At 34.6% G+C, this 27,850-nt stretch overlaps 1 protein-coding gene and 1 non-coding gene across 2 annotated transcripts in view; one reads left to right on the top strand and one right to left on the bottom strand.

Moving 5' to 3' along the window:
- Positions 1–372: 372 nt before the first annotated feature.
- LOC138380966 (U4 spliceosomal RNA) lies at positions 373–513 on the bottom strand. Its single transcript, XR_011232928.1, has one exon. It is a non-coding gene; the product is annotated as a U4 spliceosomal RNA (small nuclear RNA).
- Positions 514–2,283: 1,770 nt separating this feature from the next.
- The window catches only part of MIS18BP1 (MIS18 binding protein 1), a 43,071-nt gene continuing 17,504 nt past the window's right edge, over positions 2,284–27,850 (top strand). The window contains exons 1-10 of the mRNA XM_069464596.1: positions 2,284–2,827; positions 7,259–7,372; positions 7,615–8,099; positions 13,341–13,414; positions 15,103–15,233; positions 17,567–17,654; positions 18,645–18,802; positions 21,860–22,008; positions 22,460–22,556; positions 24,500–25,343. Coding sequence (XP_069320697.1) covers positions 2,284–2,827; positions 7,259–7,372; positions 7,615–8,099; positions 13,341–13,414; positions 15,103–15,233; positions 17,567–17,654; positions 18,645–18,802; positions 21,860–22,008; positions 22,460–22,556; positions 24,500–25,343 — 2,684 coding nt within the window. The remainder of the gene's footprint in view (positions 2,828–7,258; positions 7,373–7,614; positions 8,100–13,340; positions 13,415–15,102; positions 15,234–17,566; positions 17,655–18,644; positions 18,803–21,859; positions 22,009–22,459; positions 22,557–24,499; positions 25,344–27,850) is intronic.

Here is a 27,850-nt window from a genome sequence, read left to right as displayed (position 1 = left end):
ATTGAGATTGTATAAACCGAAACATTCTTTGTCATTTTTTCCTGCAACTGCCTAGTTTATTCATTTTTGTTTTTGAGAGACGGTACAGCTTTACTGCTATTTAAAGTGAATGGCTAACAAGTATTATAACTCCCAGCACAGGATTCCTGGCACCTAGCACAATGATGAACATATAAATATAAGCATTAATATATATTTTCTGGATTAACATTCTGTGGGAGAATTACAATGGTTTTTGCGTCATCAGAGGTGGGGTATCCCAAGATACACTTCCTTGTCAGCTGTTGTTAACTGAGAAATATTTTTCTTCTTTTCTCTCTTATAAATTATTGTATAAAATAGTACTTTTATATGAATTTTTTAAATATTCACTCTCCATGGAGACTGTTAAAAATTGCCAATGCCAACTATATTGCAAGTCATCACAGTAGAGTATTGGGAAAAGTTTTCAATTAGTGATAATCTCACCTGGGATAAACCTCATTGGCTATGAGATTGCCACTGTACAAAGCTGTACATGAATTTTTAACTTATTTATTTCTCACAGAAGTTACTGTACATAAAGATACTTAATGTCTTTTGGTCTGACTACGTTATTATTTTCTGTTACAGGTTTTTTATATTTGTATGATGTCAAAAACTGATTGGAATAATTATAAATTCAGTGATAAGAGATGCTATAAATCTAGAATAGTAAGCTCCAGGCTTCTTGAATTGAAATATTTTATTTACCAAGTATTACTGAATGCAACTGTATGGTTCCTCACCTGGAATCTTAATTTCTAGGTGTGGAAAATAAAATTTATATGTAAGAAATAAGTTAAAACAAGTCTAAAACTATGTAAGCTCAAATATATGATTTCCTCTAAAAATTATAAATAGCATTACATTTTTTAAAAATTTTAGAATGAATTTTTTATTTAAGGGTTTTTCAACTAAGACCTTTTAAGTGTTCTGGAGCATAAAAAATCAGGATTAGGGATTATTTAAATAAGCAAATGGATTTTTTAGCTTTTATGAGATCATTATAGCTGCTGCCTTAAAATTTATGTGCCTAAAGGGAAAAACCATATTTTGAAACTTAATCTTTTATAAAAAAAAAATAGCACCATAAGCAGATGTCATTTAATTCTTTTTCATACAAATATTAGGTTGGAACTTTCAAGACTTAAAGTTCAGGCCGGGCGAGGTGGCTCACGCCTGTAATCCTAGCACTCTGGGAGGCCGAGGCGGGTGGATCGCTCGAGGTCAGGAGTTCAAGACCAGCCTGAGCAAGAGTGAGACCCCGTCTCTACTAAAAATAGAAAGAAATTACATGGACAACTAAAATATATATATACAAAAAATTAGCCGGGCATGGTGGCGCATGCCTGTAGTCCCAGCTACTCGGGAGGCTGAGGCAGTAGGATCGCTTAAGCCCAGGAGTTTGAGGTTGCTATGAGCTAGACTGACGCCACGGCACTCACTCTAGCCCGGGCAACAGAGTGAGACTCTGTCTCAAAAAAAAAAAAAAAAAAAAAGACTTAAAGTTCAAATAAATTTCAAAAACAGATATTCAAAATTTAATACTTAGGCCGGGCACAATGGCTCACCCTTGTAATCCCAGCATTTTGGGAGGCCAAGGAGGATCACTTGAGACGAGGAGTTGAAGACCAGCCTGGGCAACACAGTGAAACACTGTATCTACACAAAAATTTTAAAAATTAGCTGGATATGGTGGTGTGCACCTGTAGTCCCATCTTCTTGGGAGGCTGAGGTGGGAGAATCACTTGAGCCCAGAAGTTCAAGGTTACAGTGAGCTATGATGGAGGGGGTAGGGCCTGTACTACAGCCTGGGCAACAGCCCAGTCTCTAAAAAGGAAAAAAAAAAAAAGAAAAATTCAATCTTTAGAGGTATTAGGTATATTATTTGATGAATGCTGCTTTTTTGTAAATACAAAGACAAAACCGCACATCTGCATTATATGTATATTGCATTAAAGACAAAATTGCATATTATTGTTGGAAAAAAATAAAAATGAGACTTTAACAAAAAAATAAAATCTTAGTCTGATTTGTAAGCTATAGATTATCCAGTGTTACTATGAACCAGTTAAACATTTTCATTAGTGTAATGTTGTGGAAAGCAAATAAACTTTAAACTTTCTCTATACCAAAGCATGATAAAGGTTGATTTCACATTAAACTACAGGTGTCTCTGGATCCCTGCTGAAGTTCTGTCCTGAAAATTGTGCTTAAGTGAATTTCCTGTTAGAGGAACTTCGTTGCTCCTGTCTTACCAAGATGATTACAACACCTTTCAAACATCCAGGAATTAACTTGTCCTCAGAGATGTCTTGTCAAAGCAGAAGTCTGCCCATAGATGCAATCTTTTTTGACAGCATTCCTTCAGGCACACTTACTCCTGTAAAAGATTTGGTGAAATATCAGAACTCTTTAAAATTGAATGACCATAAAAAGAATCAGTTCCTAGAAATGACAACTTTTAACAATAAAAATGTATTTCAGTCTACCATGCTACCAGAGGCTACCACCTCCAACCGTTCTCTTGATATCAGTGCTATAAAGCCTAACAAGAATGGATTAACAAATAAAGCAAACTATGAATCACCAGGAAAAATATTTCAAAGAATGAAAGAAAAAGTACTGCGTGACAAGCAAGAACAAGCATCAAGAAACAATAATTTTTTGGAACCACAGAAAAACAAAAGTAACAAAATCCTCACTCCTAACAGAGCTGAAAAAAAACTATTGCAGCGTAATACCTACCTCTGTGAAGAAAAGGAAAACAACAAATCATTCCAGTCAGATAACAGTTCACTAAAAGGTTAGTTTTATGTGTTCGCTAAAAAGCTACAGTGTCTTAAGTGTTTTGTGCCAGATACTGTTTTAGTGCTCAGAATAGGGCAGTGAACATAATGAACAAAAAATCCCTGCCGGTATATAGCTCATATTCAAGTGGTTCCCGGGGAGACATAATTAACATATTAAAATAAATAATTTTTATGATACAGTAAAGAGGAAAAGCAGAAAGAAAAAGAAAAAGCAGAGTAAGGATGATAGAGTTGGAGGGGGTTATAATTTTTAGTGGGGTGGGCAGGGTAAGCTTCAATGAGAAGGCATTTGAGCCCCCAAAATTGAAGGAAGTGATAGATACAGATATCTTAGGCAATGGGAAAGCATGATCCAGATAGGTAACAGCTGGTACAAATGCCCTGAGATAGGAGCATGCCTGACAAATTTAAAGAGATTAGTGTGCCATGGAGCAAGCACACAGAGCCGAGGAGGAGGAGGGGATAAATAAGAGTGGGTCACATAATATAGGACCTTATAAGTAAATGTAAGAGTTTTAGCTTTTACTGTGAGCAAAATAGTGAGCCATTGGAGGGTTTTAAGCAGAGGAATGACAAGATCTGGCTTAATTTTAAAATATCATTCTGGCTACTGATTTGAAATAGAGTTACTATAGTAATCTAGATGACAGCTGGTGTTGGCTTGGTTCAGGTGGTAATAGTGAAGATAAGAAGTTCTTGGACTCTGGGTATGTTCTGAAGGTAGAGCCAATAGGATTTGCTCATAGATTGGGAGTGGAATGTAAGAGAAAGAGATATACAGGATAATTTCAGGGTGTTTTTTGTTTGATTTTGTTTTGTTTTGTTTTTTATTTTGGCCTGAGCATCTGGAAGAATAATTTAACTGAAATGGGGCAGACAGAAGAAGGAATGGAATGGAGGCCCATTAATTAATTAAAGTTTCTGTCATGTTAATTTCGATTTGTCTGGCTTTTATTTATTTGTTTACTTTTTTTTTAGAGATGGGGTCTTGCTCTGTCACCCAAGCTGGAGTGCAGTGACACAATCATAGCTCACTGCTGCCCTGAACTCTTGGGCTCAAGTGATTCTCCTGCTTCAGCCTCCTGAGTAGCTGGGACTACAGGTGCGCACCACCATGCCTGGCTAATTTTTTTTTTTTTTTTTCCCCTGGTAGAGCTGGGGCATCTCAGTATGTTGCCCAGGCTGGTCTTGAACTGCTGGCCTCAACCAATCAATCCTCTGCTGCTCCTCAGCCTCCCAGAGTGCAGGGATTACAGGCATGAACATTTCTATTAATAAATGAAGCTGTCAATTAGGCTGTTGGAAAAAATTAGTTGGAATTTAGGGAAGTGATCCAGGTGAAATAAGTATTTCGGAATCATTAGCACCTAAATAGTATCCAAAGCTATGAGATTAGATGAGATCATTAGGCCACTGAGAAAATGATGAGGACAAAGGAAAACCAGAAAAGTGATACTGTGGACAGACACCAAGAGAACAAAGCACTTTAACACATTGACTGCCACACTAGAAAAAGAATTTTTTTCCTTAGGGCCACCATGTTTTATTACGAAAATAGAATAAAAACTTCGAAAACAAAATGATCCTTTCTAATTAATGAAAAATTTGTTATTGACTTCTATTTAATCCATGTTTTTAGAATTAAATTGTCCATATTAATTGTAACAATAAGAACATCAACAAAATTTTCATGAACCAACTGCACGATTGTGCCCAGGTTTTGCTTCATGAGGCCCCGGGTTCAAAACGACAATGAGTTCACTACAACTTACTTGGCAGTTAATGTGTTAAGGAGGGAGTCGTCAACTATGTCTAATGCTGCAAAGTGGTCTGGTAGGCTGAGATTTGACCACTGGATTTAGCAACGTGGAAGTCATTAGTGATTTTGATGAGAGCAGTTTTGGTGGAATGGTAGGAACAAAAACGTGATTCCAAGGGGTTTAAAGAGAATGTGATGAGAGAAATTGGCAGTGGTGAACATAGACAATTCTTTTTGACGGGAACAAAAAACAATGAGAAGTGTGGTTAAAGGCTTTATTGTTGTTTGTAATAATTGGTGAAATAACAGCATTTTTATATGCTGTTTGATATAATCCAGTAGGAAGAAAAAAACAGATTGCTAGTGTGATGCCCTTGAGCAGCTGAGAGGGAATAGAATCTAATGGATAAGTAGAGGTTTGCCTTAGCTAGGAACACAAACAGACCAATTGTTAACAAAAAAGAAGGCAATGTATATAGATACAGATGCTGGTGGGTCATCATTGGATAACCTCACAAATAATCTGAAATAAGTAAGATCATCAGCCTAGTGAGTATGGGAAACAGGTATTGAAGTTTTAAAAGGTAGAGGAAAGGGGAATATAAAAGGTAATTGTCTAGGCCTAAATTCGATTTCCTGGGTAATATTAAAGACCTACTTGAGATTTATAGGTATAAATTTAAAGTGGGAAGTGGGACCAGTAAATATGGTTGTGAGTTTTCCTCTAGTCCTGTTTAGCTGCATGGGTGCTGATGGGGAGTAGGTAGGGAATTGGATTTTATCTCGGTTGTAATTTTGCCAAATAGAATGCAGTGACAGAAGGACAAAGGGGAGGTGAGGGTGTGTGCAAAGGGGTTACCATGAAATTTAAGCTGATTAGTGAGGGGAAAGGATCTGAAGGAGATGAGGTGTTAAGTGTAGGTACTACTGGAATAGCCAGTAGATTTGAGAGAATGATCTGGAAAGATAGAGATCAGCAACTGCAACAACTGAAATTGAGATTTTTGATGAACTTCAGTCATTGATAATGAAAGATATTTTACATGTATTATCTCATTTACTCCTTTCAGCAAACACTATGGGTAGGTGCTTATTTAATAGTCCATAAATGGGGCTTATAAAGAGGGTAAATCTGCTCTCTATCTCACAGGTAATAAGTGACAGGGCTCAGAATTGAATACAGAGATATCTCTTAGCTGCTGCTCTTAACTTCTTCACAATAGATTGTGGGTGTACTGTTGCATTTCAAAGAGAGTGGCATATTCTGACACAGGAAGAGAAATTCCCCGACTACTTTGAGAGTCTGATGACCCTTTCTCCACAAAATATACACACAAATACAAACACAATTTTGTATGTAGTTTTAGAGACCTTTTGAAGAATCTGCATGAACCTTGGACTCCAAAATAAATGACCAAGGTTCTGCAGCATGTTATATTTGATCAAATTACCTCCTTGTCTTTAATGCATTGCCTTGTCATTTCCAGTAGAATGAGTTAAAGAAATAAAAACTTATTACTTCTTTTTACAACACATGTCATTATAATAAAATATTTATATTAAGATTTCTAAGGCCAAAGTGGCATACCTATTAAAGCATAATCACTACTAATTTTTTCAGGTATAATCTTTGAAATTAAAGGTAAAAGTAATGCAGTTTGTCCTTTTCTGGCACAAATTTTAAGTCTATTCCCCTTTTTGTGTGAAAGAGATTCTGTATTCAAGAAACATTAAACTTGAAAGATCTAGGATGTAAAGCAGAATAAAATGTAAGCATTAGTCCTTATTTGTCTTATTGATAAATCTACTTTTGTGCCATTGAAGGCCTACTAAAAAGATGTCAAAAAGATATAAATTATGGTTGAGTCTGAGATTGAGTCTCAACATTTCAATTTTTTAAGAATAAGTTACAATTCTTCAACTCTTCTTTCATGTTTTAGAAATTTACAGCAACCAGAAGCAGAATCAGAATTTTCAAGACTGGGTGGCAATTTATTTGTAATCTTAAAATATACATAACTAATTTGTGGCAGCACTAGAATTTTATTCCAGGTTTTCAGACTTCTGAGTCTAGTAGTATAGTTTTGTCTAGAACTGGCAAGTTACGTCTTGAAGACGTTGTGTTGTTGTTACTGTTTTAAAAGACAGGATCTCACTCTGTCACTCAAGCTAGAGTGCAGTAGCATGATATAGTTCACTGCAGCCTTGAACTCCTAGGCTCAAGTAATCCTCCCGCCTTAGCCTCTTAAACAGCTAGGACTACAAGTGTACACCACCATGCTGGGCTAACTTTTTAAAAAATGTTTTGTAGAGACATGGTATCATTGTGTTGCCCAGACTGGTCTCGAACTCCTACCCTGAAGCAATCCTCCCACCTTGGCCACCCAAAGTTCTGGGATTATAGATGTATGGCATGCACCTGGCCTTTGAGAAATTTTTAAAAAATTTTTCCTCAGCATGATATAGGTATAGAGAATGGGGAAGGCATGAGAAGGCAATAAAAGAAAAAATTTATGTAACTTTCATATACTGCAAAAGTGTAGTATACTGGTCTGATCATTACTGAACCTCAGTGTCTTTATATTAAGAATTTAAAAAGACATTTTTTTCTTCTTAGTGACTAATACAATTCAACTTCTTCTTTCTTTAAAAAATAAAACCTCAACCTCAGTCCAGGAAGTTCCTCTAGAATCATCAAATAATAATATTTTCCTTCTGGACAAACACAAGACTCAATGTCAGCAGGAAAAGAAATCACCACTACACAATTTAACTTATGGTAAACTTTTTTTGTTTTGTTTGTTTTTTAGTTTGTTACTTGAATGTATTATTAGATATTCTAGGTAATTATTTTCCCTGTGTGGGCATTAAGCATTGACTGTGGACGAAAGCTTGAATTGTAAAAGCCAGAGGCACTCAGAGAAAGACTGGGCAGGAGGGTGGAGCATTCCTAACCAAAATTTCTCTTTTAATTTCATATGTTCCTTCTGTAAATTTTGTTTTGCTTTATATTTTTTACAGAACTTCCAATTCTGAACCAAGAACAAGAAAAGTTTTCGGCTGCAGGAGCCTCAAACAAGGCATTAGCTACAACTCAGTTAGCTAAAGAAATTCTTCATTCAAAGGAAAATATAGTTGCAACCACTAAGTCCAAAAAGGACACGTTTGTTTTAGAAGGCATTGATTCTGCCAATGAAAAATTCCAAAATACTAATGTTGAGACTCTCAGTACCAATTTTGTTCCTATTAAAAATGGCAGTCAGTTAATGATTTCTAATAGTGAGATGACATCAGAAGTATCTTCACAACAGGAAATTAAGGAAGGAAATGAAAAAATGGTGTCCAGAGAGAATGATCTTCTAGGTTCTATGAAAGATACATGTAAAATTGTACTGGCAACTCCGAGGCTTCATATAACAGTACCTCGAAGGTCAAAAAGAAATGTTTCAAAGCTTTCTCCTCCAAGTATATTTCAACCTGTTACAAATGGAGTTAAAAAAAATAAGGTAGGAAAACTTCTGAGGTAAATATTTATGTCTGTTTTACCCCCCATTCTTCAAGAACTTGAGCTCTTATGCTCTCATTTTTTCCCCCTAGCTAGGATTTGAGCCTATGCTCTCTCATTATTAACAGTAACTTCATTTTCATGTTTTATTATTATTTACTGTAGCAACAGTATGGCCTAGTGAAAAAAGCAGTGAGCTGAAAGTAAGAAGACCTTATCTTGCTCTATTACTGGTTGTATAGCCTTCAATTTACTTTTCCCTTTGGGGGTGAACACTGAATTCATTCCTGCCCTTTTTTCTGATTCTTGGGGTACTATTAGGAGAACCATTGAAATAAAAAGGAATTACAGCACCTGAATATTTGAGAATTTTTTCCAGTGTAAAGTAATATAGGGTGATCAATAAAAGACTTTAAAGCATCCTAATTTATATTAGGATAAATTCGCTGAAGGAAGTGGAATGGAAATACAAGTTGAAAGAGAAAGATACAATGTAAAATTTCCAATTGTTAAAGATTTGCCCATTAATTGTTAAGTGGATGATGGTGGGTATCAAATTGAAATGGTATATAAATGCCATCTAAATTTTAAAGAGTAGCATAGTAGTTACAGTTTTATAATATATCTCAATTTTTCACTGGAAATTGCATTATTTACAAATATTTAAACTTTTGATGAAAAGTTTTAGATATTGATGTAAAAATGTAGGAGATAGGTTGAGCAAAAAACTTTGAAGATAACTGTTTTAAGAGACCCCACAGTACTAGTTCTGCCATCCCCACAGTGCTTTTTATCTCAGTAACCACAGGAAGTCCAGGCCTCCCAGGACTCTTATCACTGTTTAGTTCTTTACATCCCATAATTCTGACCCAATTTCTCACTCATCTCCAACTCCTTGAACATTGCATTATGTCTTGAACTCAAAGTATGTTATCAGCAAAATGTTATATTCTCGATTTTCTATAAACATTTCTTGACCTTGCTGTAACTAAAATGTGGCTTCTATAAACAATCCTCTCAAGTGGTGGCTCTTTTTTCTCTCATGTCCCATATTCCATTGCACTTAGAGGTGATATAAGGTGTGTCTCCCTTTTTCCTCATTGCTACTTTAGGCCATTTTTCCTTATTTCTCTCTAAAGCTTCTTTGAAGCACATGCCATAAAACTTTATACTACTCCCTGTCCCCTCTTGCATTCACCAATAATATAACCTACTTGTCATGACCTTGCATTCCTATTGAAGTGTTTGATGCCTGTTAGTTTTTCCTCTACTGCTACTTCTGTCATCATCTCTGGTGACATCAGCATTCATATAGATGATCCATCCAATCTACCTGATATCTTGATATTCAGAAACCTTTCTGCTACCTTTATCCTCTACCATAGCCACACCCATTTCTTTACGTTACCAAATGACACATGCACCAAATCATCACTTTCAAACATCCCACTATCAACTCCTGTAGTTCAGATCATTACCCCTCTAGTACTCTTCTCCTACCCCTGACCATCAACACTCTGACCCCACTAAGACAGCCTTCAGTCTATCAACTCTTTTGTGTTCTCCTTTCCCTCTTTGCCCCATAGATTCCATGGTTCATTATTATAACCATTACAGGTTATAACTCTCAACCCTCTTCATTTCATTTTCCCCCCTTTCTTCTGCTTCCCTTTGGTCTTCTGCAAATTCCTAATCCTGTTTAAATTTAACTCTTCTTTCGCTACATGACTGTACCTGAGAGCTAAAGGTGGCTGAAGCAAAACACACAACCATGCTGACTGGTCTTATTTTAAATTTGACAACAAACATTAAGTGGGCTCTCAGTATTGCCCATTAGTCCTAGTGCATTTCACTTCTCAATCCATTCGCTGACTTTCTTAGAAGAGTACATCACTCCTTTTCTCTTCTAAAACCCCCAACCTTTTCCCTTTTATTCATTCTAAATTCATTGAAAACCTCATAATCTCATCACCAAATCTACCAATCTACCTGATGCTATATCCACATACTCTGCTTTTCTTCCTGTTTAAATGGATGAACAATTTATGCTCATTTTCAGGGCCTATTCATGTCCTCTTACCACCTAAAGGACATTGCCCCTGCAATTATCCTTTCAATATTTTCCTCTCTTCTTGATCATTCTCATTAGCATATAAACATGGCTTGCATTTTTAAAAAATGTAAACAAAAGCCCACCTTTCCTGTATCACCTATCAACTTCAGCTACTATCCCATTTTTGTGTCCCTTTATAGCAAAACATCTTGAAAGAGGTATATGTATTCATGGTTTTAATTCCTTCTCCTCCCATTCCCTCTTGAACATGTTCTGTTTTGGAAATCCGTAAGCACTACTCTGTGCAGATTGCCCTTTCCAAGTTCACCAATCATCTCCAACCACCAGATCCGACGATTGATTTTTACTCCTCATTCTCAGTCACTCATGAGGTTTTTACACAGTGAATCAAAGTGTCTTTCTAAAAATGTGTTATGATCACTTCTTGGCCTTATGGCTAAGAACAAGTATAATATCTCTTCTTATCAGTTTAGAAAGGTGTTATGCTTTTTCTTTTGGATTCCAGGATATCTCTCTCCTGATTTTCTGCTACATCACTGGACATCTTTCTCAGTCCCCTTTGTTGCTTCCTTTTCCTGTCTTCAGTATCAGTTCTATAAATGTTGGAATTCCTCCAAATCAGTCGTAGAAATGTTTGTCTACCTACACGGACTCTCTAGACTGTATTTCTAGTGCTACTGCTTTAAATTCCATCTCTGTCCTGATAGGTCAGAACATTTTCCTAAACTCCACACTCATTTGCAATTATCTACACAACTTTTCTATTGATATCTAATTGTCTATACAACTTTTCTATTTTTTTATTTCAAAATATTAAGGGGGTACAAATTTTTTTAAATTACATGGATACCTTTTATAATGCTTAAGTTGGGGCTTTTAGTATACCCATCACCAGAATAGTGTTCATCATACCTGATAGGTAAGTTTTTAGCCCCCTTCCTGATTTCCAATGACCTTTACATCTCCAACATTTATAGATATCTCAAATTTAACATGTCTAAAACTAAATTCTTGATTTCTTCACCATAAACCTTCTCCATTGTCCTGTATTGGTATATAGCAATACCATTCCCCCAGGTACTTATGCAAAAATTTTAGATTCATCTTGGACTCTTGTTTTTCTCTCATACTCCATATCCAAACCATGAAGAAATCCTGTTGGCTCTACTGTCCTGAATGTGGCCACTTCTCACTGCTCAACTACTACCTCCTAGTCCAGTGATTACTGCAGTAGCCTAATGGTCTCCTTGCTTCCACTATTGCTTTCTTCCTCTTTAGTCTGTTTTCCACACAGAATCTTAAATCTTTTCATCTCCTGCTCAGAATCGTCCAGTAACTTCTCATCTTAGTGCAAAGCACTAAGCCTTAACCATGGTTTATAGGGCTTTACATAATTAATCCTGGAGATCTCCGACCTTACCTCTTATTCTTTCTCACTTACTCCTTTCAAATTGCCGTGCCTTTCATACTACCTACTTATGTACTTGTTCTCTTTGCTTGGAAGAATCTTCGCGCAAACATCCACGTGGCTTATCCCTCATTTTATCAGTTCTCTGTTCCAAGACTTTCCCTATGTTATCTAAAAAAGCACCCAATTGTATAATGACTTATCCTTATTTTTTATAGTAATTGTCACCACTGACATTTTAATATTTTTCTGTTTGGATACCACCGTCCTGCTTACTTCACACCCCTCCCCTAACACCCCAGAATACTGGCTCTAAGAGGGCAGCCATTTGTTTCTCACTGAATCCTCACTGCTTAAAACTGTGTGGAACTCAACAAATATTTATTGAATGAATAATGAATGAACATTTTGACACCTTATATAAGCAGTGTTATTATCTCCATCTGACTGAAGCTTTGATATATCTCAGGTAGTCACAAATGTGGGAGTAGGAACAAAAAAGGAATGACACTATCCCTTCCCCAAGTCCTATTTATGATTTTTTTGAGTGATTATAATTGAGAAGTGCAATAACAAAGACCCTCCCATTTTAATGTTTTTTTCTGACTCAGTATAAAACTACCACTGTAGAATTTGTCTTTATATATTAATATAAATGTACAATTTTATATATAAATTAAATGGCTCAAATTATTCTATGGATTTTGGCTTTTTCTCATCAGAAATAGTTCAATGTTAAATTGTTATGTTGAAATATAAACAATGATTTCTTTGCACAAATGTGCATAGAATTTTTTCAGTTAAAATGAGACTGTCTACTAAAATAAAAAATTCTCTAAGCTATTCAGATGTTTGCCTTGGAATAGAATGCTATTAAATGTAGGTTACCAGCAGTTACCTTTATAGTCTATAGAAAATTGAAACACAACTCAAAATCAACTTTACCAAAACAAAAATCTAATATTTTAGGGACAAGAGTGATGGTATACAACACAACTGACTCTTTTTCTCCAGGTTACTGGGTTTTTGGGTAGGATTTGGTGTTTTAATGTACAACTTGGGATTTCATATGATTTTTCCCCCACTGGTTGAGATTTGATATAGGAATATTTAAAGTATAATTGCTTCTGGATTGTAGAACAAACTGTGCAATACAATCTGAGTTCAGTCTTTCCTTCATCTTTTCTGTTTCATTATATACAAGAGTTTTACTTACTGCTATTTAGAACAGAATGTGATTCCTATATAGATGGGCACTAAGGAATCAATTGGATCACTTAGATGAGTTTTTTCTTTTTTCTTTTTTTTTATTTCATCTTGTTATGGGGGATACAGAATTGCAGGTTACATACGTTGCTCCTGTACCGCCTTTCCCCCCAAGTCAGAGCTCCAGGCGTGTCTGTTCCCCAGGTCGTGCGCATTGCACCCATCATGAGGTATATATCCCTCCCTTCCCCACCCCCCCTTCCCGAGTCAGCACCTTCAAGTGTTACCACTCCCCAAACGGTGCGCAATGCACTCATTGTGTAGGCATACCCCCATCCCCTCCCCCACCCCCCACCTCAGTCTGATATCCAATTGGTGTCGTTCCCAGATTTGTATTTAGGTGATGATCAGGGAAACCAATTTTCTGGTGAGTACATGTGATGCTTGTTTTTCCATTCTTGGATACGAGTTTTTTCTTTTAATGTAAGTTAATTTTGTAATGCTTATGCTGCAAGTAATACAGGAAGTATGTTCTTTGCTTTATGCTTGATTAGGTAGTCCAGCTACAGGAATGGATAATTAAAGTCATCAATGATAATACAGCCGTATGTGTAGAAGGAAAATTGATGTAAGTATAACATTTTAATATTCTTTTAATAAAACTTAAGAGGATAGTTTTGTGTAAGCTTAAAAGGTGATGCATGAGAAATAGCATCTTCCTACAAAACAAAGATTGAGGTTATGAACTGAAGGCAAAAACGTAAAATGACTATGCAGGTCCTAACCATGTTGATTGTTACCAGCTTTCTTGTTTTTGCCTATTTACTCAAGTTATTTTTAAAATAATGACAGCTCAAATTGGTATAGTGCATTATTTTTTTTCTAAGGTGCTAATAGGTGCTCAGTGGACTGGTATTATCTGCTTAATCATATCAGTTAATATTTACTACATGCATTTCAGTTCAGATTTTCACATCTAAATTGGGACAACCAGATATAAATTACTGATCCAGAAAAGGAATCAAAATTATTTAAAACTTTGCCATACAGCTAGCTACATATTAAGTAATCATTGGCACTTTCTGGTTCTCCCTAAAGCGAGAGCATCATTAGGTAAGTGGGCTTTGCCTAATTCTGCTACTCTATTAGCACCATTTCCCATTCTTCAAGAGCAGTTTCTTAGTGCTAAAAACAATTTGTAATAAAAGGTTATAACAAAACAATATAAGATATAACTATTTAAGGTACTTATATAGAAGTTTATAAGTTGAGTATATAAAATTTATGTTGTCCACTCTATCTGCCTTGAGCCCATTTCCTTAATGTCCTAAGATGCAGACTAGACTGCCTTTGTTGGAATGCCATTACTACCTCTTTTAGTCTGTTTCTTCATCTGTACAATGTGGATAATTTTATTGCATAGCTTGTTAGTTCAGGATTAAATGTAAAACTAGAGAACAGTGCTTTTAGAGTGTTATTTAAATGTTTGTTATTATTTAATGTTTTATCATTGAATAAATAAAGCAAAAAAGAATGGAAGAGAAGTGATATCATGTTAAGGTATAATGTATGAGTTTAATCCCATTTGACCAAATTAAAGGAACTTAAGTTCCTTATTTATTATACTTGTAATTAGTATATTTATTAAAAATTATCTGATGAATGGGAGAATGTTCCACATTTATCTAATACATCTTCATATTTTGTTCTTTCTATTTTATATTTATTCTTAGCTTCATTTAAAGAAATATGAAGAATATATTTATGGGCCAGTGATTTGATACTATAGTTTGTTTTTTCCCAACTGGTACCTCTTTTTAGTACTTTCCAAAATGAAAAGTAAACACATTTGTCTGTGTAGTGAGGGTAAAAGAACACAAGATTAGATGGTTCTAATCTACATTTCTGTACAAAGGCTAATATAGTACAGACCCTGAGGGAGAGGGACAGGGAAATCATTCTTCGGAAGCTTACCATCAGTAAGCTGAAGTTGCAAGTATTGCCAGCACCAGATATTTAGAGAAGGGCTCTTCTTCCTTGCTAATAATACATTTTATAGTAGGGACATGGTTTGGCCACAGCACAGTTTCTTAGCACACAGGAGAATCACATTAGCCAACCAGTTGAGTTCTGCTGCATTGTTTGGTCCCCAGATGTTTTGTAATTAGATTAATAATAGTATTGCTGTAGCTAGAGTGCAAAATTATTACTTTCTAACTTTGTAAATACGTGTACATTATGACTACTGGTAAAATGTGAATATTTCATCATTATTGAAGTTTTTTTGGTTTTGTTTTGTTTTTGTTTTTTGCCTAGAGACATCACTAACATATATTGGCACAGTAATATAATCATAGAGCGGATTAAGCACAACAAAGTTAGGACTATAACAGGCAACATTTATATACTAAAAGGAATGATAGACCAGATTTCCATGAAAGAAGCAGGTAAATGACTGTCATTAATTGATAAATTATTTTTATAAGTGAAGCAATTAACCATGTTTCTAACAGGAATGTACATTTTATACTGTTTAATTAGGTATTTTAAAATTAGTAATAAATCAAACCTAAAAATTAAAACAATTGATCACATTATATAAAACTGGCATAGAATTGCTTTTTTCTGATTTAATCACTTATTGACAATTTAAATAAGTTCAGTGATTTAAAAAAATTCAAGTTAAATACTCTTTATTTATAAGGAATTGTTTTATAAGAATATAATTTAATTCCCTGGTTCCTCTCTTTGTTGAACCTGGCATAATCCCACTCCTGGTATAATCTAATTTTCTACATATGCCTTGCACACAGCTGAATATAGCTAGAGAAAAACATACCCAAGTAGTCTACTTTAATTTTTATGATTACTAGCAACAAATTATAGTCCCTTAGTGGTCCCTTGGTGCTGCTTGGCATCCTACCTTATTCCATGAATCATTCATTCTCTTATCCTCCCTGATGATTATTCCATATTTTTGGAAATCTCTAATACCTCATCCCTTACCCTCTGAAATGGGAGAGTAGGGGAAAGAGGGATGCACCTGAGCAATGGGAACATCAGAAGAGTTTCTCTACCACATCTACTTACCTACTTACGTCTGTGCCTGCTTTTATTATGAACTATCCATGTTCCTGTCTATGTCAGCCTCTCCATTTATACAGTAGGTCCCATTTTCCCTCTTTTACTCAAGGACATTGTTCCAGTAATTCTCCCTTCTGCTGTTTTAAAAGAAACCCCTCTTTTAACCACACTTCTCCTTTCAGCCACTATTGCTCTCATTTACAACAAAACAAGTCAGGTTATTTGTCTATACTTATTAATACTATTGCATATCTAATTTCTCTTAAATTCTTTGCCAATTTTTCTTGAACTCTCTTTAATCATGCCTTAACCCACAATTCTTAAAACAACCCATATTAAAGCCACCAATGGCTTCCACATTGCTAAATCCAGTATATACTTAACAGAGTTAATCACACTTACCTCCCTGAAATATTTTATTTGGCTTTCAAATACTATATTCCAATTTTCATGCTGCTTCACTGCCTAGCCTGTTTCTTCTTAGTTTCTTTGTGTATTTCTTTTTTTTGCCTCTAAATAATGGGGTAGCTTGGGGCTCTTTCTATACTCAGTGCTGTGCTGATTTCTTTTAGTCTTTAAATATCATCTCTATAATGACAAAATGTCAATTTTATACCCAAACCAAGACCTCTTTCTTAAGTACCCAACTCATTTTCCATGTGCCCATGTGACATCTCCACTAGAATGTCTATAGGCGTCTCAAACTTGATATATCTAAAACCTGATCTTCTCCCTTAAATTTGCTTAGCCTGTAGTTTTCCCCATCTTTCCAAGCATCCAGTGGCTCTGACCAAAATTCTGGACGGCATCCTTAAATCCTCACTTTGTCTCACACCCACATCTAGTGTGTCAGTACATCCCATTGGTATATCTCCAAAATACATCTAAAACCTAGACCTCTGCTGCATCACTGCATCCAGACTACCCTCATCTTTTGTCTGGATGGTTACAGCGACCTAACTGGTCTTATTCTTTCTTCTCTTGCTCTTCCACAAACTCTCTTCAAAATAATCGCTTCTGTGATCCTATTAAAGTAAGTCAGATCTGTAACTCCTCTTCTTGAAATCTTTCTGTGGCTTTCCATCTTGCCCAAAGTAAATAGCCAGATCCATAAAATGACCCCAAGGCGTTATATTATAATTTTCCATGCTCCCCACTGCCTCTGTTACTGATCTGAGTAGCCTCCGAGTACTAACTCCTCCTCATCCCACTTTAATTGCACTAATCTCCTTATTGTTTCACAGACAGACCAAATATACTCTTGCTTTGTAACCTTTCACCTTCTATTCCCTCTGCTTCCAATATTCTAACCCCCTATTGCTACATGGCTCACTCCCTCATGTCCTTCAGGACTTTGCTCAAATTCAATGAGGACTTCCCTGGCTGTCCTTTTTAAATTGCTGTTCACCCCTCCACTCTCCCATGAACACACGGTATCTCTATCCATTTTCCCTGCATAACTATGTAACAAATAAGATATTTTACTTATTGGTTAGCTTTCTCTGTCACATTAGAAGGCAAGTTCCATGAGGGCAGGGGTTTTTGTCTGCTTTGTTAACGGCTGAATCCTGAGTATCTATAACAGTGCCTGGCACATAGTAAACAAAATAAGTACATATTTCTTGAATGACTTAATGAATTATTATCTCTTTAATATTCTAGGCTTTTAAATAATTTTTTGTTTATCCTTAAATAGGATATCCATATTATCTCATAAGAAAATTTATGTTTGGATTTCCAGAAAATTGGAAAGAGCACATTGATAGTTTTCTAGAACAATTAAGGTAAAGTGTTGTTTTACAGTTTTAAGAGTCAACTTTATTGAGATATAATTTACATTTAATAAAATGTACACATTTTAGGTATTAAGTTGTATATACTCGTTTAGCCAATGTAACATGGTTTTAGTTTTTTGGGTTTTTTGTTTTTTTTGTTTGTTTGTTTTGTTTTCAGAATGCCAGTTTTGAAGCCCTCTTTGATATTAGAAGAGTTTTAGAAGCAAAAACACTTCACTAGAATTTCTGTTACTATGAGTATATCTAAAAGGAAAATAACACTTTTGACATACTTAAAGAAGTCATCTCAGTTGCCTACCCTTCAAAAGGCATGCAGCTGTTAAATATGAGTCTGAAGTTTTTGGTCCTTTTTCTTTCTTTTTCATTTTTTCTCTCAGTAGTTACTGAGTGTCAACTACTTAATAGACACTATGGTTGATTCTGGGAAAACAAAGAAGAATTCGATTAATTCTTGCCTCTAAGGAGCTTATAGGGGGTACAGAGCTTAAAATTAATCACAGTACAATGTATTAATAATAAGTTATAACAAGGGCTGCCAATTTTTTTCTGCAAAAGGACTGACAGGAGGTATTCTTGTAGGCATGTTGCTTCTATGTAACTCTTCAACTCTGCCTTTGTAGCAGAAAAGCAGCCATAGATAGTATGTAAATGAGCATGGCTATGTTTCAAAAAACTTCATTTACAAAAACAGGCAACTGGCAGTTGTCCTAGTTTTCTTATAATAGTAGGTTAAGTAGGAATTATAAAAGCATAGAGTAGGAAGCAGTTAGAAGGTTATGTTTGAGTCCTTTAACTTAAGACATTATGCTTAAGGTTCCGTGTCGGAGAGGCGGTGGAAGAAATTAAGGATTAAAAATGTAAAATTAAAGTACTCTTTGCTGAGGCAGAAAGAACTTTACTTGAGGAGCTTTTGTTTGTTTATTGGTGGTTTTTTTTGTTTTTTGAGAACCAATATTAGAGAGTTTTAATTGTTTTTAGAGCTGGTGAAAAGAACAGAGAAAAGGCCAGACCAAAAGAGAAAACTGGAAGATTTGTCCCTCCCATACAAAAATCAAAGGAAAATGATGCAGGAAAAAACCAAACAGATGTTCTCCAAAGGGCCAGCACCACTTATAACCTCGATTATGATAACTGGGGTATGTTTGATCTTCACTTCTATTGAGACAGTGGTAAATCCTTACATGAGTTCTATATCATTTATTGTTTATAATATACATAGTATTGTGTTCTTATACTGCCCTAAAATTCAAGCTTTTTCCCTATTAAATGGGAAGTAACTGTAGTGCAGACTGCTCATGGTCAACATTCAGCTTACTTCATTAAACATCTATCACCTTTTAATTAATCAGAATACCAAAGAACACTGATAAACATATCAATGGAATATGATAGTTCTTTCATTTTCCTAAACCCGAAGTATTTAGCCTACCAGCCTAACCCAAACCTATAGTAAAGACTCATATACATGCCTGTAATCCTAGCACTCTGGGATGCCGAGGCAGGTGGATCCTTTGAGCTCAGGAGTTTAAGACCAGCCTGAGCAAAACCGAGACCCGTCTTTACTAAAAAAAATAGAAATTATATAGACAACTAAAAATATATATAGAGAGAAAAAATTAGCTGGGCATGGTGGCACTTGCCTGTAGTCCCAGCTACTCGGGAGGCTGAGGCAGGAGGATCACCTGAGCCCAGGAGTTTGAGGTTGCTGTGAGCTAGGCTGACGCCATGGCACTCTAGCCCGGGCAACAGAGTGAGACTCTGTCTCAAAAAAAAAAAAAAGACTCATATATTTTTATACTAAATGTCATTCCTGCTAATAGACAAAACCAGTTGTCTTTCATAGAAGAAATGTCATGTTTTCTTGAATGACCATTGGTATAAAGGTAGCTGGCAGAACTGTTCTTTGTCAGCTCTTTGCCAACACTATAATCTGCCTCACGTGTATGAAAAATGTATGAATGTCCCTGAAAAAATGTATGAACATTAATTTATAGCCCTTTCTAAATAATATAGATGAGTAAAAATTACTGAAATCTGTTGTATACATTTCTGCCAATTTTACCTTGATTTTATAACTAAGACCTTTACAAAACTTGAAAAAGTTCAGAATTGCTTCTGCCAAAACATGGCACCATACCAGATGCAAATGTACCTTGGCTGGGCACAGTGGCTCATACCTATAATTCCAGCACTTGGGAGACCGAGGCAGGAAGATTGCTTGAGGCTAGGAGTTTTGAAACCAGCATGAGCAACATAGCAAGGCCTCATCTATACAAAAAATTAAAAAATTTAGCTAAGTGTGGTGGCACACACCTGTAGTCCTCGCTACTCTAGAGACTGAGGCAGGAGGATCCCTTGAGCCCAGAAGTTTAAGGTTATGATGAGCTATGATCTCTGAACTCACTACTACACTCTAGCCTCGGCAACAGAGCAAGACCATGTCCCTTTAAAAAAAACAAAAAAAGAAAAAAAAAAGTACCTCTATCCCACTCTAACCACTCCCCTCTGCTCATTTGAACTTCCCCCCACCCTTGAAGCTTAGCTTATCCTTTCTAGTACAGAGAAAGGAATAAAGTAAATATATAGGTGACTGTTTGCCTAATCATCTGCACTTACCAGTGCTCCAGTTCCTTCCTTCTCAACCCTTCCTCATTTGATCAAAAATCATCCTGTTTCCCCCAAATAAGGCATTTTGCTTATTGTCATTGCTAGACCGTCTTTAGTATTCTGGGTTCCTGGGGCCGCAGCACCTGCTATCTCCTTTTTTTTAACTCCTAAATTTAAAAAAAAAAATCCCTGAAATTATATGTCACTTTTAAAACATTTGTTAGTCTTCTTTAGTCTTAGATCTTGTCTCTTCCTTTCCCCTCTTTTCGCTTAGAGCCATCACTTTTTAGGAATTTGAGATGAATTGTGAATATCATTGGTAAAGTGTTTCAGAAAACAAGTGGCAAGTGGGGTAAGACTAAAGTTTGGTAAACTATTTTACATGCCAGCTGTGTCCACTGGAAAATCACTCAACAAACATTTTTAAAGCACCTCCTCTAAAGCTTGATCTGTGTTAAGTGTTAGGAACTTAGAGATGAATCAGACATGATGCCTCCCACCTCAGGTATCTCAGTTTAGGGGCAGATATTATAGTATTTTCGTGTGTGATGCATTAGATCTCAGTTTTAAACAGACACTTCTGAAGGATACACCTCAGGGTCTTTGAGGGAAAAAAAAAAAAACTATTAGACAGTATCTGCATATCACAAAAGTTATTTTGAGTGGTGGTTGGTACTGTGATTGTTTTTATTCTCATTTTCATTATACTTTTTGTGAAAAAAACCAACTAAAATAAAACTACGTCTAACATTAAATAACTAAAGTTATGTAAAGGGGCCAACCCATGATAATTTACGATGATGTGGTTTTATTTTTGTGTTTTAATGATTTACCTAAAAGGTAGTTTTGCATATTATATTCTATAACCTGTATGTCATTGTATTGCTCTTAAAGTACTTTATCTCTGATTATTATTCTTACCAGAGTATATTACACATGATCTGTACGATTCCAGCTTCCTTCACTATATAGTAATATTCTCAAGAGCAGGTACCATTCATATGCCTTTTAAAATACAGCTCTGGAAGAATAACAAAAATATTTTTATACTTTTTATGAGTCTTTAACTTTTCTAGAATTTCAGTTTAATAAACATTTATTTACCATAGTTATATACTGTATGATTTAGTTTTGCTCAAAATTTTAATTAGCATGGATTTAGTTACACATTAGAGTACATAAGCTAATTGAAACATAATTCTACATACATGAAGAACTATAAGAGAAACAGTTACTAGCTTTCTGTTTAGTTGATGTGCTGTTAGGATGAACAGGAATTTGTATTTACAAAATGGATTAACCTTACAATTTTGTCTTTAGATATGACAAAGGAGATCCAAAACAGATAGTTATGAATAATATGGCTGTCTAACTTTTCTTTATTTTTTTTGAAGAAAATCAAATTGATTTAAACAAAACAAGGCTCTATACAGAATGATTCTATACAAATAAAATTGCTTTACATCACAGTCAAATTATAACAAATATTTATGACATTATATCTTTTCAAAGTTAATTCTTTAATGTGGAAAAAGCAGCAAACCTTTTGTAATTATTTATTGAATTCTCCATCTTTGTACTTACAGAACAGAGGAATAGTAAGCACAGTGGGTTGCCAGAAGCTATGGAATTAAACGGTTGCCATACTAATTGCCAAAATAAACCACCATTAAGGCTCCCAGATAACCAAATATATAAAACTGTCCGAAATGGAGGATATAACTTATCTAATCAGGTACACTGTTTGATGTTTTGAGGGGTGATGTACCACTGAAAAGGTTAGGGACCATATCAGAAGATAGGAGTTCTGTTTGTTAGGTATCAGCTTTCCATTAACTTTGGGACTGTAAGTAAATGTCTTGATATTAATTTTCCCAGTCTCTCATTGAAAAAATGAAGGCAACAAAAATTTTAGTAGCCTTTAGAATAAAAGTTAAATTATATAGAAAAGCACTTGAAAATCCACAAAGAATTTAATTAATAAAGGGAAAATGTAGGATGATGATACCCAGGTGGTACTTCTAAAGCTCAAATTCTGGCAAATGAGTTTCTGAGCCTCCACTAATGAAATTTGTAGAACTATGAGTACCTTGAAGTTTGTATGCTCAATGCATATTGTGAAATGCTTAAATCATGTTTAGGTAGTAGTTGTTAAAATAAAAGCATGTTATCTTTTTTATTTGAAGGAATTAATTGGAAAAAAAGAATTTAAAAATTTGTCTTCAAAGAAACTAAAAAATTGTGAAAGAACAAATGAAAGGATAATTCAGAGTCAGAAGCAAGGTAATATATCTTTGATGGTTTCATAATCATGTAATCTAGAAAGCTACTATTTGAAATGTTTTTTATATAAAAGTGATCTTATAAATTTCCTAATTTAAAACAGTAAACTGTTTTAATGGTTTTAAATGTTTCATTTTGTTATTTTTACATGAAATGATTTGCATAATAAAATAATCCATTACATTAAATACCATATATACTTACAGGTTTGCCTCCTTTAATATTGGCACTAAATAATTTTGTGATCTACAAATAATTTTGTAGATCACAAAATTATGTATCATTTGAAATATGCTTGTAGGAATATTTAAAAACTGGATCCTTTTATGAATTTAATATCATAATTTAGTTTTATATAAGTGTGTATTTTCAGAGTGATTTAATTGAAATCCTGCATACCAGTCTTTCTCCACTTGTGGAGAGTGACCGGTTCCACCCCCTCTGGAATGTAGAAAAAAAAAAGAAAGAAAGAAATCCTGCATACCAAAATTTAAAGAGCCTTTTCTCTAAACATTAAAATTTCATGTTGAGTTAGACCCATCAGTTTAATAACATTTTTACTATTTTATTTTTTTCTTATAAAAGAAAAATGAAAATGAAGAAAATTTATGATTTCAAGGAAGTGGAGAGGAAAGCAATATTGCTTAGCTTACCAAATTCACATGAATTAGGTTAAAGAATTTAAGAAAGGCTGAATCTTTATTTAAATTCTTTAATAAAATTAACAAAAATATTCCAAATAGAAATGTTTTGTTCAAAATTAGAATGTTCACAATTTTAAAATTCCTAATTGAACTTCTGAATTGGATTTATATGAGGAATTAGAAGATACTTTCTTCCTAATTCGAAGATATATGATGCTAATGAAAAATCTTACAGAAACTTTCTAGGTTACTTTTGATTAGTACCACTTCTCCATGAATTGCATTCAGTATCCATCATTCTTTCTTTTTGTTGTTCATCTTGTAAACAATTGCACATAGTATGTTTAGGTTGTTGCAGTATTTCTCTATGATGATTGGTGGGATGATTTACAATTTATATATATTTATAAATTACAGTTGGATAATTTAGAGTTTTAGTTAGTTTGGCTTCTGGTTACTTAAGTTTCAGATTAGCGAATTGTACCCGTTTTAATTTGCTTTCTTTACCTAGTGACAAGATATGATAAAGATTCTCAAGTTGTTCTGTTTTGCATATTTTCCCATGACCCTACTGTTTTATTATGTCTCCTAAATATTTTACCTCCAGAGAGTTGATTTAACAAATATTTATTTATCATCTCATATATGTAAAAGACTCTGTACTAACTGCAACAAAAACATTCAAACCGTAAAGACAAAGTTCTTACTATTAATGACTTTTTTCTAGTCTAACTGAACAGTAAGTGTGCAATTATAATGCAGGGTATACTGTGAAACATGGAGTTATTTAAAAGTATTCTGAAAGCTTTAAAGAAGGCATGCTTTCATTCAGTTGAGGGAATCAGTACCAAGTTTGTGGACTAGGTGAGTTAGAGAATAAAATTGAAGCAGGTTGTGATTTGTTTTGTCAATGAGTGAAGGAAACTTTCCAAGTAGAATGAACAGCACTAATGTAAGTTGAGAACCAAGAAAATTTGAGAAACATCAATATTAGATTTTAGAACAGTGAGAGATTGAAACTATATCAAAGGCCAGGCAGTAGAGCTGATATGTATACCAGAAGACTGTGAGAAGTCACTGACAGGTTTATATAAACAATAATATATGTTTACCGGCAGAAGGGCAGTGATCTGAGTAGACCTGTGTTTTAGGAAGATTAGTATGATAGTAGGGTATACAGTGGAGCTTGTAAAAAAAAAAAAAAAGTATTATATTTGTGGAAGTATTTTGCCTATGCTTAAATTTGTTTATAGCTAATTGAGATTTTGGTTTTTGGTTTTGTCTTACGAAATTATAAAGAGAGAACTGAAGAATTGGATGTATCCATTGATATTCTAACCACAAGAGAACAGTTTTTCACAGATGAAGAAAGAAAATACATGGCTGTCAATCAGAAAGAAGCCTATATTCTAGTAACACCACTTAAATCTAGAAAACTGATAGAGGAAAGATGCATGAAGTATAATCTGTCTGCTAGCTCAATTAAAGCAGTAACAGATTTTGCATTGCCAAAGCATCGAAAAGAAAACCCCATTAGTAAATCCTCAGGGACTTTTGAAAATACATTAGAGTATAGTGTAGGTCATAAACGTAACAGCAAGGAAGATTACAGTGAACGTGATTTCCTCACTATTGACCAGAAAATAAAAATACCCAGCTCTAAAAAGGAACAAATGGTCACCTCTGACTTTAAGAAAAATACTAGGTTGCTACCAAAATTGAAGAAAATCGAAAATCAAGTAGCTATGCCATTTTATAAGCATCACTCCTCATCAGATTTGTCAAGTGAAGAGAGTGAAACAGAAAAGCAAATTAGAAGGAAAGCTGCAGTTGTTAAGAAAACCAGAGCAAGAAATACCAAAGAAACAGAAATTCACCTAAGAAAAAGCTTAAGAAACACTTCAAGGAATATCCCAGTGCTTTCAGAATGTGAAACTGAAGAAAGTGAACATGAATTTTATATCAAACAAAAGAAAGCTAGATGTTCTGCTAAAGAAACTCTTCAGAAATCTGATGTTAGGAATGCATTTCCAATTACTGAGGAGATGGGATCTGATAAGACTAATAGGCAATCCTCAGAGTGTTTACCTGGTTTAATTCAGGATGAGGAATGGAATGAGAAGGAATTACAGAAACTTCATTGGTAAGTAGTTAGATTTGACTTTGAAATATCTACAGAGCAGCCATAAAATAGTTGAAGACATAAAAACAGCAATAAGGGGCTGATTTAATGACTTCTAACAATTAATGTAAAAAGATGTCATTTAAAAAAATGGGGAGGAATTACAATTTGTACAGGGAATGGAGGGAAAATATAAATAACTAATAATGGTATTTTGTGGCCATCTCTAAAGCCTGCGTTTGAGGAAAGTAAAAGTGACCTTCTTTTCATTCCCATTTAATATTTCAAGATAGCCAAATGCTGCTGTCTTACTTAGCTTCACATTGTAAGAAATATTTTATAACTTATTATAAAAACTTAAAACTAAACTTAAACTTATAGATTATTTAAAATAGTCTTTTCCCCCTCGTTTACAGGGTAGAAAATAGAGTCTCAAATTAGGTGATTTGTCCAAGGTTTCATAGTTAGTACAGAAATTGAAGTAAAGTTCAGTAAGAACCTGCCCTTTTGTTCATTCATTCAACATTTATTTGTTAGATGCCTTCTATATGCTAGTCAATTTGAAATGTTTAGAAATACAGAAATAAACAAAATAGACAAGGTCCTTTTCCTCAAGGAGCAGTTTAGTAGAGAAGACAGATAATACAAAAGTAAGCCAATAAATAAAAATAGCTAACAAATTGTGATAAGTTCTATGAAGGCAGCAAATACAAGACTGATATGGAGAACAGTATATGTAGTGTGGTCAGGGAAGCTCTCTTTTGGTTGATGACACTTAAATGGAGGTCAAAGAAGAAGATGGTGTCAAAGAACTAGAGAAACAGCATTGCAGGAATAGGGAACAACGTAAATAAAGGTCCTAAGGCTAGAAAAATGTTGATGTAGGAGGAACTAAAATAAGATTATTGATATTAGAGCATAATGAGTTGTAGGGGAATGGCTTGAGATGAGAGCAGAGAGATAGGCTGTGATATCATGCACAACCTTTTAGGTAATGATTAGGAGTTCAGTGGGTTTTTTCGGTTTTTTATATTTTTTAGGTGTAATAAAAAGACATTTAGGGATAGCGTGATACAGCTTGAGAAGATTTGTTTGGGGAAGTAGACAAGGCACTAATTGCAGGTTGCTAGAGTAGTCCGTTCTGTTCTCCATTGATTTGTTAGCTGTAAAAATGGAGAAAATTGGATTATATCTAGCAATATTTGGATAATATCAAATACAAATTCTATAAGTTATTTGGCACCTGAACTAAATAACTTGGTAGATGGTGGTATGGGAAGTATTAGAGGAAGGAATAGGTTGGGACTGGGAATTGAGTTTCCTTCTAGACATGTTCTATTTAGATTGTCTGTTAAAAAGTAGGTACAAATACACTCTGGAGTTCAGGAGAGGTCTAGTCTATGATATAACTTCAGTAAGCATGAAAATAAATTTAAATTATGAGAACACATAAGGAAATGGTGGGTAAAGAATAAGGGCATAATCCTGAGCTCTGAGTAAAGTATTTAAAGGAGGGAGAGGAGTGGACCAGTGAATTATCCTTTTGATGTGCTGTCGGATTTGGTTTGGTAGTATTTTGTTGAGGATTTTTGTGTCTATGTTCATCAGAGATATTGGTCTGTAGTTTTCTTTTTTGTTGCATCCTTTCTTGGCTTTGATATTAGAGTGACACTGGCTTTGTAGAATCAATTAGGGAGGATTCCCTCCTTCTGGAACTTTTGCAACAGTTTCAGTAGGATCAGCACTAGTTCTTCTTTGTATGTCTGGTAGAATTTAGCTGTGACTCTATCTGGTCCTGATGTTTTTTAGGGGGGAGATTTTTTTTTATTACTGATTCAATCTCACCACTCATTGATCTATTCAGGAGTTCTAATTCTTCCTGGTTCTATCTTGGAAGGTTATATGTGTTCAGGAGTTCATCCATTTCCTCCAGGTTTTTTAGATTGTGACTGTATAGTTGTTTATAATAGTCTCTGATGATCTTTTATATTTCTGTGGTATCAGTTGTAATGTCTCCTTTTGCATTTCTGATTGTGTTTATTTGCATCTTTTCTTGGTTAGCCTTGCTAGAGGTTTGTCAATTTTGTTTATCTGTTCAAAGAACCAACTTTCTGTTTCATTGATCCTTTGTATTTTTTTGTTGTTGTCCATTTATTTCTGCTCTGATCTTGTTTTTTTTTTTCTTTTTTTCTTTAGTTTTTGGAGCCAACTACAGTGAATAATCTTGTTAATTCTTTTATTCTGCTAACCCTGGGTATGGTTTGTTCTTTTTTTTCTAGTTATTTGAAGTGTGATGTTAGGTTAATTTGTAATCTTTCTACTTTTTTGATGTCGGCATTTAATGCTATAAACTTACCTTTGAGCACTGTTTTTGCTGTATCCCACTGGTTTTGGTGTGTTGTGTTTTTATTTTCATTCATTTAAAATTGTTTTTTAATTTCCATTTTTATTTCTTCCTTGACCCAGTCATCATTTAGGAGCATGTTGCTTAATTTCCATGTATTTTTATAGTTTCTGAAGTTCCTCTT

This window comes from Eulemur rufifrons, chromosome 2 (genome assembly GCF_041146395.1).
Source record: "Eulemur rufifrons isolate Redbay chromosome 2, OSU_ERuf_1, whole genome shotgun sequence".
In the NCBI taxonomy this organism is placed as follows: domain Eukaryota; kingdom Metazoa; phylum Chordata; class Mammalia; order Primates; family Lemuridae; genus Eulemur; species Eulemur rufifrons.
The sequence above is the reverse complement of the archived record's forward strand: the minus strand, read 5'-3'. Positions and strand labels throughout refer to the sequence as shown.